This window comes from Danio rerio, chromosome 6 (genome assembly GCF_052040795.2).
Source record: "Danio rerio strain M-AB ecotype USA chromosome 6, GRCz13ab, whole genome shotgun sequence".
Lineage (NCBI taxonomy): Eukaryota > Metazoa > Chordata > Actinopteri > Cypriniformes > Danionidae > Danio > Danio rerio.
Genome location: NC_141026.1, coordinates 21,360,830 through 21,374,174, shown reverse-complemented (window position 1 = coordinate 21,374,174; position 13,345 = coordinate 21,360,830). Strand labels below are relative to the sequence as shown.

Genomic DNA, 13,345 nt, shown 5'->3' with positions numbered 1-13,345 from the left:
CAGCGTTGTGCAAAAGAATAAATACACCCTTGTTTACAGCAAACATAAACTCCCTTCAGGTAGAGCTATGCACAACTGTGAACATTATTGCAGTACATATTGGAACATAACCTACAACATACATAGATCTGTAAATCATTAATGAAATTGTTCAATCTAGGAGACATTTTCTGGAAAAAAAAAAATTTTTTTTTTAGAAAATTAGCTTGACAGATTTTGACAACTAGTTTAACATTTTTGTATGGAATGACTCAAGTAATGAAATTAGGACTATTAGTTTTATATGGAATGACTTTTCAGCATTCACAAGTTTAGTTAATTTTGCCTGACATGACATAAACAAACGATAATGTTATAAAACAGCAGAGAGTTGTATGAAAGCAATTAATGCATGTCCACAGGTATTTGCAATTTGTTGGAAGCAATGAGAAACTGCTACTATGATGTGTACAAATGACTAATTGTTTTGAGAAATGCATTAACTATTGTGCAAATGTAAATAGGGTTGTGAGAAATGCACTAAAGTGACTGAGAAAAACTTTAATATTGTTCATGGCATAAGTCTTTACATGCAAAATGGCTGAACAAGTTGTCATAATATTTTGCATTTTTCTATCCATTTTTATTAGACTTTTTTCTAACTCAGTCTACAATTGGTAAATTTCTCCCACATAAATCTTGACTTTTCTAATGAAGGTCTAAAAGGAGGTTGTCCTATGTTCACATTTCTATTTTTTTTTTCTATGCAGTGCTGCACTTTCTGTGTCACAGTGACATGAGCAACAAATTATAGTACAAACAGAAAAAAATGCCATCGTTTACACCAGAACACCCCTTCAAAGTACACTGTTGTATTGACAACATGACTGAGTAATTTGACTGTCTTATTCATACACAATGACACAAGGACAAAATGACGTAATTCTAACGGCACTGACCTATTTATTGATACAGAAATGTAGTTTTTAGAGATGAACTATGGATTTTGAGCAACAGACTGGCTTTTGCAGGTAATCCATGGTGTTTTGCTATATGTGTATTGTTTTAAGAAATGCACTTAATGTTTTGCAAATTTCAATTCTGATATGAGAAATGAACCAAATTGTCTGAGAAGAACTGCGGAACAACAACTATGTGGTTAAATCAAACGTTTCAAACTAATTTTTAAATGTTTTTTTTAGTGTGATATGTATATAAATGATTTTATAGTGAAAATAACCCTTCCAATTCCCTTTAAGAGTCAGTTGATTTGAGCCACCATGGCACATTTGCTGTTTACATGTCGGACTTTGTAAGTGGAAAAAGTGAACGCTTCACTAGCAAGAAAACAGTTAAACAGATCATCTGCAGCAAGGATAAAGAATGACCGTCCTCCAATCGGCCTTTACTTTCACTTTCTCTCTTTCGTGGATAAGGAAACGTGTTGTATGCACAAACATCCATTAGCCTACATAATTATTTTCATTTTCATTTGTTGTTAAGCGCAAAGATTTGTTTTAAAACTATTTCTGAATTCCGTTCTAATTTCCACAAACAGATAAATGAACAATAATAACGTAGTGTGGTCAAAATACTGAGTTATATCCAAACACACGTTCTATGCACCATATGTTCTATGCACCAAATCTAAGCTTGTTTTAAATAAAACAAATATCAATATGCATATAATAAATACTACTACTAAAAATAATAACAACATTTTACAAAAGCAAGTTGTCGTAAATAAACTGAAAAAAAGCCCTCGAGATGAAAAAGGCATGGAAGCAGTGGTTTTTATATAGAAAGTTATCATTTTTGTAATATTTTAAACCTTACATTTTTTAAATTTCATTTTAAGATCTCGAAGCACAAGTGTTCCAAAACATTTTTGTACAGACTATGTACTGCAATCAGCTCCATGAATGATTTAAATAATATATTTCATATATATATATATATATATATATATATATATATATATATATATATATATATATATATATATATATATATATATATATTATAATCCTATCAATAATTTTCTAATTATTTAATAAAATAGTTATTTAACTCAATTTGTCAAGAAATATATATATATATATATATATATATATATATATATATATATATATATATATATATATATATATATATATATATATATATATATATATATATATATATATATATATATATATACCTTGCTCTTTAAAGGAAACTTTTAAAGTGTAGCTTGCTTATTTTAGGAATGTCCTTTTGTTCAATCTTTTTGGATTAAAGTTTTTTTTTAAATGCTTCATTATCTAAAATAATCTTAATCATTTTAAGAGTTAAGTTTAAGACTTAATCAAAACAATTGTTTTGAGGTTTACACTAATATATATTGGAAAGTTTATATCTATAAATGTAAATAAATGCAAACCCCTTTTTAGCATATTCAAACAAGAAGTATTAGTCTAAAGAGGGATGTTTTAATTGTTTAGAATTTGTCCTTATTGCTTTGTATTTACTATTCATTTTTATGTTTATATTACCATTTCGTTTCCCCTTCTCTCATGCGCTTGTTATTTATTTCATAATACTCTTATTGTGTAAAATGAACTAATTTGACTGTATTCTTTTTTATTTGTACTGTAAATCTTTTGTTGTATTAAAAAAATTAAAAATGATGATGACGCCAAGTGATCGGTTATCATGACTGCCGCAACCTTGAGCCCTTGAACTGTCCGGCTTGAGGGCTCCGTTTTCAACTCCGCCCCCGCCTGCACTCGGCTAATCTCGTTGATTAACGGCTGCCTTTTTTTCATGCCTTGCTCTGCCCATCACTATTGAAATCCGTGTGCATATACCCCATTCAAATAATTATTGCGATATTTGCCCACAAATCTTTGAAGTTTTATGCCAACTGTCATTAAAATATGCAAGAATGAGAACTGCTATTCTACTCCAATCCAGTAGATGTCGGAATACGCACATTCAGGTTGGTTTGCCAACCACCAAAGAAGATCTGCTTTTCTTTTGATTTTACAAGCGAAAATGTTACCTCCACCGGCCGTATATCACTTTCCTTCTGAGATCAGCACATTGAAAGATGGAGCATCAGTTCGAACATTTGGCAGGTCCGTCTATTGTGGATTTCAAAGTTGTTGTAGGTACAGTTTAATCGCACTTACTTTATTCAACGGTATAATCTAGTTGAATTATTGTGTAAAAGTAGATCTTACTTTCAGGTATATTTCTAAATGTTGCATTGTAAAACTCATGACATTATGATTTGCTTTTTAAAATATATGTTCTTAAGGCAATTTTAGTGAAAAAAAAATAAATGACATTGATTTGTGTTAACCAAAATTTAAAATTCAGTTATCCTTTTTCTCATGCTTGACCTCCATAATAGAAAAAAAAAACATAAAATATGAAAGTCAATGCTGACAGGTTCCCCACTTTCTGCAAAATATCTTCTTTTCTGTTAAACAGAACCCATCGCAGCATTTGGACAATTATTTGGACTCAATAGTGAAATAAAACTACTTTTTTCACTATTATAGCTGCCTTTAGGAAAACAGCACAGTGAAAATAAAAACAATGTCCACTCGTTCCCTGTAATTCAATATTAGCTAGATATATAATCTTTTGGAATAAAACGAGGAGTCAAAAGCTGCATTTAATCTCTTGCTTTTCTGACTTGCATTACTGACATGCTGCGAACAGTGAAAAGGTTTATCGCATTACTTCAGCAGAAAATGACTCCTCCTTCATTTAAATTCTATTCAAGTGTATTTGTAGTATTGTTCCAAAGCAGCTTTATAAATGGTTCATGTTATTACATTATAGTAAAAATCAGCTAGTTAAAGTTGCTTGAAAGGTGTAAAAAGTTAAAGGTGCAATAGAGGATTGTCTTCAGAAAAATTTTTTGTTGTACTGGTTAAAGTCTCATTTACATTCCGATTGATTAAAGTAAATGATGTAAATAATCATGTGATTTCTCTATTTTAGCCTAAAAGCCTGATAAACTGTTGTTGTGCAATGAAAAATAGCATTACTAACCGATGAGCAAACATGCATGGACAGTGCTTCTACATAATTCACAGAAAGAGCAGTCAGAAAGGCGAAACTGATGGATTTGTGCTGAATATTAGCATCTTTGACTCTTAAGTATGTACAGTAGCTATAAATGTCAGTGTGTTTGCGTTCTCTTTATCCAGTTTCTATTCTAATTTGCAGTTAAGTGGAATAAATAAATAAATTGAAATGCAAGTTAAAGTATAAATAGCAGAAGTGAAAGGATAGATTTTCCCTTTGAGCAAATATTAGTATATATATAAGTACTGTATATTGATCGCAAGTGCTCAGTATTTGATCACATCTCGGTTTTGTTCTGTTGATATGTAATTTCAAATATCCGTAGCTTGAAACAGATGGAAATATGATTGCTATTAGTATGACTACTATGGCAAGGGCTCAAGTGGAGCAGTGCTCATAATATCAAGCGGGATAAAAATAGAAAAAGACAACTGAGAAACATAACCTGCTCTGTATTTTTGTTGGCAACACAATTTAGATCTTTTTAGGGTAAGAGGTGTGCGAGTTATTGCCGCCTATCACTGAATGTGAATGTTTAAAGCAAAAGCAACTTAACTCCACTGCTTTTGCTTTAGGCCCCTCCACAGCTTGATCCACGCTGGCATTTCTCCTCTTGGGTTTTAGGTTTTGAAAAGGAAAAAAACTTCACCACCCTGTCCAATCTTTAAGGAAACTGGGTATCAGATTTGCACAATCCATATGCACAACGCTTTAGCTTGTTGCCCTCCCTCTAAAGCTTGACAGAGCCTCTGCGCGTAGCTAAGCCATGATTGGTGGGTGGCAGTTTTTGGATGTGGCTTAGCGAAGGGTAAATTAGTGCAATGAAATATAGCATTACAGACTGACGAGGAAACACACATGGACAGTGCTTCTACATAACTCATTCATAGACAGAAAAGGCGAGAAGGGGGAAATTTATGGATTTGTGCCAAATATCAGCATCATTTATCCATAACAATGACAGTAACTTTAACTGTCAGCATGTTTGAGTGCTTTTTAAACAGTTCTATTCTAATTTGCAGTTAAATGAAATAAATAAATTTAAATGAAAATCAAAATATAAAAAAACAGAAGTGAACAAAGATTTTCCATACCAGAAAATATTAATCCGACATCAAATATAAAAGCAGACACTAACGTGCTTTAACATCATCACCAATGACTAAATCTCAAAAGACAGACAAAAACATCTGTGAATTGTAGTTCTGACATGGGCATGGGGGTTATAAATTACTGAGAAACAGCTGCGGGTTAAGTATATTGATCGCAAGGGCTCAGTTTGTGATCATATCTGTTTTGTTCTGTTGAAATGCAATCCAAATATTCATAGCTTGAAACAGATGGAAATATCACTGGATTGTGTTCGCTTTTACAGCTGTTGCTTAAACGGAGCAATGCCCATAAAATAGAGCAAAAAAAAAAAACAAGACAGCTGTGAAACATAACCTGCTTTGTATTTTTGTATGAACACAGTTTAGATTATTTTAGGGTAAGAGGTTTTTGAGTTATTGCTATCTATCACTTATGTGTCAGTAATATCAAAAACAAAACCAACTTAATCCCGCTCTTTTAGCGCCTCTCACAGAGCTTGATCCATGCTGGCATTTTTCCCCTTAGGTTTTAGATTTTGGAAAGGGAAAAAAATTCCACCACCCTGTCCAAACTTTTAGGATATCAGGTATCAAATTTACGCACAACGCTTTGGCTTGTTTCCCTCGCTCAAAAGCTTGACAGACTTCCTGCGTGTAGCTACGGTTGCAAAGCCACGATTGGTGTGTGGCGGTTTCCGGGTGTGGCTTAGCAAAGGTTTAATTGTAAAACTTTACTGTTGTAAATATAATCCACACCAGCTAGTGTTAAAGTAACATTTTCAAAAGTGTTAACAATTTATCACTGACTCGAGTTAAATATTTTTTTCTTGTTTTATCAGTAATTATTCATACACTTTATAAATTCAATACATACTATGCTAGTCATGCATTATAAAACATTTAAACCTAATTATTGTTGGTTCAGAGCTAATTAGTGGTATAATAAGCAAATATAAAACAACAGTATTTCACATTTCATTTTTAGTGAAAAACTAAATTCCATGCATGTTGATGTGTAAAACATGTAAAGCATTATCCCTTGTAGTCATACAGAATATTTTGTTTTTAGAAAGGAATTAAAACACTGCCTAAACAGAGGAAAAGCATAAAAACATATGTATTCACATTTGGTCCATTTGCATTTTGAATGTTACAAGGTTTAATGTCATCAGCATCATAGCCTGAAAGTATCACAATGCACATTTATCAGCACTGCAACAAGCTTTCAACCACATAATAGACATTTTCACCCTATACAACAAAATTGATAATTTTACAGAACACTGGCAGCTCATGTTTGATCTCTGTGCATATTGCAAGCTTATGTTCAGTACCATCAAGTGTAGGCCAACTGAGCAATTGTCTTTTTGTATTGTGATTTGTAAATCATTAACCAAGTCTTCACTCAGACAAATAAAGAGAAAGTTCATTGCTCCAAATAATTTTCGCTGTATCCCAAAGCAATGTTATAGGCATTGTTTAAAAATTAAAAAATATTGTGCACTTAAGAGAGCAGAAGCACTTCAAACTTGTCATCTACAGCAATGTAGTACCATGGATAGAATATATGATTAATGATTTTGGCTTTTCCTAAGCTTCTCATGAATGCTGAAACACGACTACAAAGTGAAAACCAAAAACAAGTTACTCTTTTCATTTTAGTCTTTTAAAACATTTTATAGGTCAAAAAAAAGTTGGTAAATTGTATTCAACGCTTGAAAAATATTCCTAAGCAATGTTATTTAACAATGTTTTCAATGTAACCCCAAACACTAAACTACACTACTTTATCGTATGTAATCATTTCTCACTTTATTTAAAACTTCAGGGCAAATGTTTAATTAAGAATGTATAATTATTAATTATAATATTAGAAACACTTTTCAAACACTAATGATTAAAGGTCCAACATAAAATCGATGCTAAAAATACAAAATGTAAACATTGTACTTTAAAGATTTCAAGTTTGGGCTGCACGGTGGCGCAATAGGTAGCACATTCACCTCACAGCAAGAAGGTCACTGGTTTGAGCTTCGGCTGGGTCAGTGGCGTTTCCGTGTGGAGTTTGCATTTTCTCTGTGGGTCTTCTCCGGGTGGTCTGGTTTTCCAGAGTTAAAGTTAGCGGTTCATTCAATTGTGGCGACCCCAGATTAATAAAGGGACTAAGCTGAAAAGAAAATGAATGAGATTTTAACTTTCTCGCAATGCTGTTATTTGTCTGCCTGCATCCACATTAAGCAGTGTAATAGTGTCCTCATGAATTCTGAAAAAGTATTAATGTAAACAATATATTATCTGACACCACTAAATAAATGACAGAGCATGATAAATGAAACATTAATTGTTTTGTTTTGTACATAGGAAAAATCATACTCAAGTAAAAGTACCATTACTTGGCTAAAATGTTGTGCGAGTAGAGTAAAAGTAGCTGTTGTAAATATTACACAAAGTATAAGTAAAAAGTAGCCGTTTCAAAAGTATTCGTGAGTAGTGGGTATTATGCTGTAAAAAAGCTGATGCATTTACATGTAATTTGTACATGTGTGTGTAAATGTAACATTCTGTAGTGCATTTAGTTATTGCTCAGCAGACACTTAACATCATAAGATGTAATATTAGGTTAGATTTAGGTTGTGATGTCAGCTGACCAAAATTCAATGTCTATACAGCGTCTACGGACAATGGTATTTTGATGTCCAATAATGATGTCAAATTACGCTGATATTTGGTTAATTTTTGGTTGTGTTTGAAAGTGATCAAAACCCAATGTCAAGCCAACATCTTAAACCAACGTCATACTGATGTCAAATACTGACATTTATTCATCAGGCAACAAAAATCTAGTATCTTATAGACGTCATAGTGGTAACATTCACACAACGTCAAGCTGTAACATCATTAGATGTTGATATTTGGTTGATTTTAGGTTGGACGTTGGACATTGAGGTTGGCCTGATGTTGGGTTCTGATGTCAACCCCATTTTCATTTCCAAACAAAATGCAAGGGCCCCACGACGATAGAGTACGATGTCAGTCTGACGTCATAACGCCATTTCGGTCATCATACAGTAAACATCCGTCATCTTCTTATCGTTCACATCCATCTAAACAGTCTCTTGGACACTTTTAATGCTTCCAAATAGTTTGCTCCTATTATAAATCCCCCATGTCTAGAGGTAGTTCATACTGAGGCGATTTACCTTCTATGTGCGATTTGATTGGACAGGAATCACAAGACTTTTTTTAATCCCTAAAGACAAGAAAAAATAAAGTAGTGACTGCAGGGTGAAGGAAAATAGTGGGGTAAAAGTACCGATACAGCACTAAAATTGTACTCAAGGGAAAGTAAAAGTAGGCATTTTTAAAACCTCCTAGTAAATTACAATTTATGAGAAAAAATATATAGGATATAGATTGTCACATTGCATAAACATAGAATGTGGTAATGATTTAAATGAGAGTTTAATTAACTTCAAGTGTGTGTGTGGGTGTGTGTGTGTGCACATACAGTATATATATATATATATATATATATATATATATATATATATATATATATATTTATATTTATATTTATATATATATATATATATATATATATATATATATATATATATATATATATATATATATATATATATATGTGTGTTTGTAAAAAATTTTGCTTAGCCCTCCTTAACATTTAGCAAGCAACTAAGACAGTCCAGTCTATTGACATTATCGAGGGACAATAGCCGTATTTCCACTGTCGGGCCAGTGCGAGCCAGGGCTTATATTGGGCCGGGCTGGGCCAATCGCCCAGTAGGTTGTCGCGTTTCCACTGTCGGGCTAGTAGCTGCAGTTGCAAAGTCACGCAAACCCCGCCCCCAGAACGTCCCCTTAATCAAAAGTCACACAACCCGCCCACTTCAGCGGGAATCAGGCAGATAAAGCACACCATCACGAAATCATTAAAATGAAGACAACCCAAACAAACCAACAAACGAAATGTTTCTGTACAGCATTACATTATATGCCTATACGCACATACCTGTGTGTTCTCATTCATCATCTTCATTTACTCGCCGACTCACCGCATCGTGGATGGAATAGTCTTGCCACAAACGGAGCAAACGCACCCATCCATAATATAAAACTACAGAAATTCTCTGTTAATAGCTCAGTAGAAAATGTATTTTATAACATCCTCATTTAGATTGACGCTGTCAAACATTCAGCCCAAATGCTTCGGCGAGAGCTCAAACATGTTACTTTTTCCCTATAGGCTATATCTTAATAGGTGATTCCCCTTTATTTAAAGATGTTGCATATTATTCTGTGATCTAAAGGTAAGTGTTAAGTTAAGCAAGTAATAAAATATAGCCTATATTCTGTTGCGCTCAGCAGCTTTTGACTAATAAGGCTCTACATGTAGGCTATCTAAAATGTGATTTTTAAATTTTACCACGTCATATAAAAGCATAAACACTTGTTTGAGGACACAGAACACATTTAGTATTTGCAGTTTTCTCTGGTGCGCTTAAAGAGGCACTGCGCAGTCAGGACTGCGTGACAGAAAAAAAGGTTGCCTAGCTTCTGCTTTCACTCACCCATAAATGCTCTGTTTGCCTGATTTGATTAATATCATTGTATCTGTGAAGGAGCTCTTTTTTGCTCGGTCTCACACACACATACAGGCATCTAAACGCACACAAACACACCTTTTAAACTTGACAAAAACTCTCGACAACCTTTACTGTCTGCTCTGTCTTTAATATGGCAAAAAGACCCCAGCCTATAAGGCTATATGTTTTCTTTCCCTTATTTATTTGTTTATTTGTTTGGCGAATGTACTCCTGTGCGATCAGAAAAGTGTCTGCCTCCCCTTTCACTCCGCCCCGAAGTCCCAGCTGGCCCTCTTTGACCCAAGGTAAAAGGCCGGCCGCTGGCCCCGAGAAAGCCCCGCTTTGGCCCGATTAGGCCCCGGTACATCAAAGGCCAAAGACTATAGACTTCTTACCGCTGGATAGCCTGTTGAAGCAAAAGGAATTGTTTTATACTGAAACTTTCCTTCTAAAAGCGCTTCCTTGGTCTTATCCATATTTCTTTGCACGCTAAACACGCGCAGGGTTGGAGCAAGCAGAACTGGCGCTCTAGGTGAACGCCCTCAACCTAATTGTGAAAAAGAAAGTGACGCAGATGAAAGTGAGGACCGGGAGGGAGGGTGTGGGTGTTGTGGATGAAAGTGAGGACCGGGGGGTTCGTTCACTATTCTGCCACCCAAAGCGGCCGCCTAGGTCCGCAGGAAAACAGGAAATTAAAAAAACTGCATTTGCATTAATTGCGCAATTTTTTTTTAAAGCATTAAATTTTGTAAAATAATCGCATGCGTTAACATGCTAATTTTGACAGCCCTAATTGATTTATTTATTTATTTATTTATACAACCGTTCTGCCTGCTTCTTAAATCTTATTGGCTGATAACCGTGCGATATTCTGCAATAAGACACTACAAATTAAAAAATATTCCTGCTGTTAGGCAACATAATGTACTTTTGAGACTTTTTTTATTCAAGAATGTAGTTGTTTAAATTGCAACTATGTACTTCATTTATAAGGATTGTGACTATTTTAAAATATTTATTATTACTGAGAGACAGCGTGGCGGCGGCCATTAGCCAGCCATACTGAGCTGACCAAAGACGGTTGATGTTGTCTATCCACATGCCGTTCAAAGTCACTTAAATCACCCTTCTTCCCCATTCTAATGATTGATTTGAACCGCAGCAGATCATTTTGATTGTCTACATGCCTTATATATATATATATATATATATATATATATATATATATATATATATATATATATATATATATATATATATATATATATATAAATATAAATTTAACTTTTTGACAGTGTGTTGTTTCATCTCTTTATGACAAGTTGATTAGTTCTTTGTGTTTTCATATTAATGAAAATTATGTTCTTATAAAATGGATTTCTACTTTTAAACATAATAAATGTTTTTTTTATCAACATGAAATGATCTGTTGAAAGCAGCAGTTGTTTTGAGTTAGAATGCCAAATGTTTTACTTCTGTTCAAATTTTACATTGAAGGGTGCATTGTCCACCAGCGATTATAGTTTTATGTATTTAGTTTAATTACAATCTAATTATTGGAATTTAAATTTAATTATTCTGATTACACTATAATTACTGGTATTATAGTATTTAACCCTTTAAGGTGCACTCCTTGAAAATATTTTTTTGGCCCATGCTTGCATTTGATAATATACTGAAACAGCTCTGATAGTATTAAGCAATTAAAACAAAAATGTTAGCCTATGTATAAAAGGTCGACCAGGTGGATACGATGGCTATTAAAGGGATCTAAATACTGGAATTTAAATACATTGACAAGAATTTATCAGGAATAAAAAATAAATAAATAAAATTAGACCAAAAGTCTAAAAGTCTGCCATTAATCAAATTTTGCAGATGCAGGATCATATTCTCTCTCTTCTGTTTTTATTTTATTCATTTTTTTATTTTATACCTTTTTGTTTTATTCATTCATTTATTCATTCATTCATTTTCTTGTCGGCTTAGTCCCTTTATTAATCCGGGGTCGCCACAGCGGAATGAACCGCCAACTTATCCAGCAAGTTTTTACGCAGCGGATGCCCTTCCAGCCGCAACCCATGTCTGGGAAACATCCACCCACACATTTACACAAACACTCAAACTATGGACAATTAAGCCTGCACCGCATGTCTTTGGACTGTGGGGGAAACCGGAGCACCCGGAGGAAACCCACGCGAATGCAGGGAGAACATGCAAACTTCACACAGAAACGCCAACTGAGCCGAGGCTCGAACCAACGACCTTCTTGCTGTGAGGCAACAGCACTACCTACTACGCCACTGCCTCGCCCCTTTTTGTTTTATTATCATTTTATTAGAACGTTGCATTTGGGTCAGTGTTCTTTAATTGTTTGACTTTCCTCATTGTTTGCATATGTTTATAAAATGTGTCCATCTTTCCATCTAGACTTACAAGTTACAAGCCAGATTGTTCCCAAGCCATTCTGAAAGATCAGCAATCTTCTGCACAGTGCCATGTCTCAGTACAGACAACACTTGTTGAACCTTTCCAGCCTATACTTGGAGCTCAGTATTTTGTTCTTGGTGAAATCGAAAGGACTAATGGTGAGTTTGGGTAAGACATTTATATAAACTGGCTGCTGTCGGCATTAAATATGGAAGCTTTTTTGTAATTTTGTTTAGAATGGTATTAGGTTGGTTGCTTTAACCAGTTTTTAATGTTGCTTCTGATTCCAGGATTAAGTGGAGTTATACTGCGTGCACGTTCTTTGGCTTGTGTTGAGGCAATAGACCTCAGACTAATGCAAGAAGCCATTGTGGAACAGAGATCTTTCTTTACATCGAGGTCTGAGTTGAATGTACAAGGCAATTTGTAACAGTCAAGGTGACAATCAGGTTTGAACTGCTTGTTGTTTTTGTCAAACCCCTCTAAAGCAAAAAATTGTTAAATTTTTAAAGATGCAAATAATTAAACTTTTTTTTAATGCTTTTTTTGTGTCCAATAGTAAAAACAAATCCATCTTCTTCCAGTAATAAAAGAGGAAAGCCAGAGCTGTTTCATTAAATGTGTGTGTGTGTGTGTGTGTGTGTGTGTGTGTGTGTGTGTGTGTGTGTGTGTGTGTGTGTGTGTGTGTGTGTGTGTGTGTGTGTTTTAAACTCCAACTTTTAAAGCTAAAAGGGTATAGTGTTACAGTGCTGTTATGTCTGAAAAGATAGCACCTTTGGGACTGTGAATTGAAGCATCTGCTGATTAACTATAATCTTGAGATTAATCTAGATTTATCTCATTCAGAAGGCATTCAGAATATTTTTGCTACCTGAATAATATTTAAATTCTTTTTCATATGTAAAGATATTTGCGTATTGCTCTACATCTTGTGTGTATTATGCAGTGTGTAAGCGAGGCGCACAACTAACTCGCTCTGTGCTGGACTTTAGACCAGCTTTGTTCTGGTCTAAAGAACAGACTATTATAGTTTCTTAAAATAGCAACGCGCCTTTTTTAGATCAGAACCCCTATGGGCCCCTATGAGTGCAATTGCATTTGCTATTTAAACAGCGTGGCGCAAAAGGTCAAAACGACTCTTACCAATTTGTAGTTTTT

The 13,345-nt window shown here is 34.1% G+C and overlaps 1 protein-coding gene across 4 annotated transcripts; it reads left to right on the top strand.

Moving 5' to 3' along the window:
• Positions 1–2,954: 2,954 nt before the first annotated feature.
• Positions 2,955–12,806, top strand: ten1 (TEN1 subunit of CST complex). Of its 4 annotated transcripts, none has more exon segments than NR_136942.1 (3): positions 2,955–3,127; positions 12,188–12,345; positions 12,478–12,788. NR_136942.1 is itself a non-coding variant. In NM_001326365.1 (3 exon segments), coding segments are annotated over 3 exon segments (381 nt in total). In that variant the 5' UTR covers positions 2,955–3,015; the 3' UTR covers positions 12,618–12,789.
• The last annotated feature ends 539 nt before the right edge of the window (positions 12,807–13,345 follow it).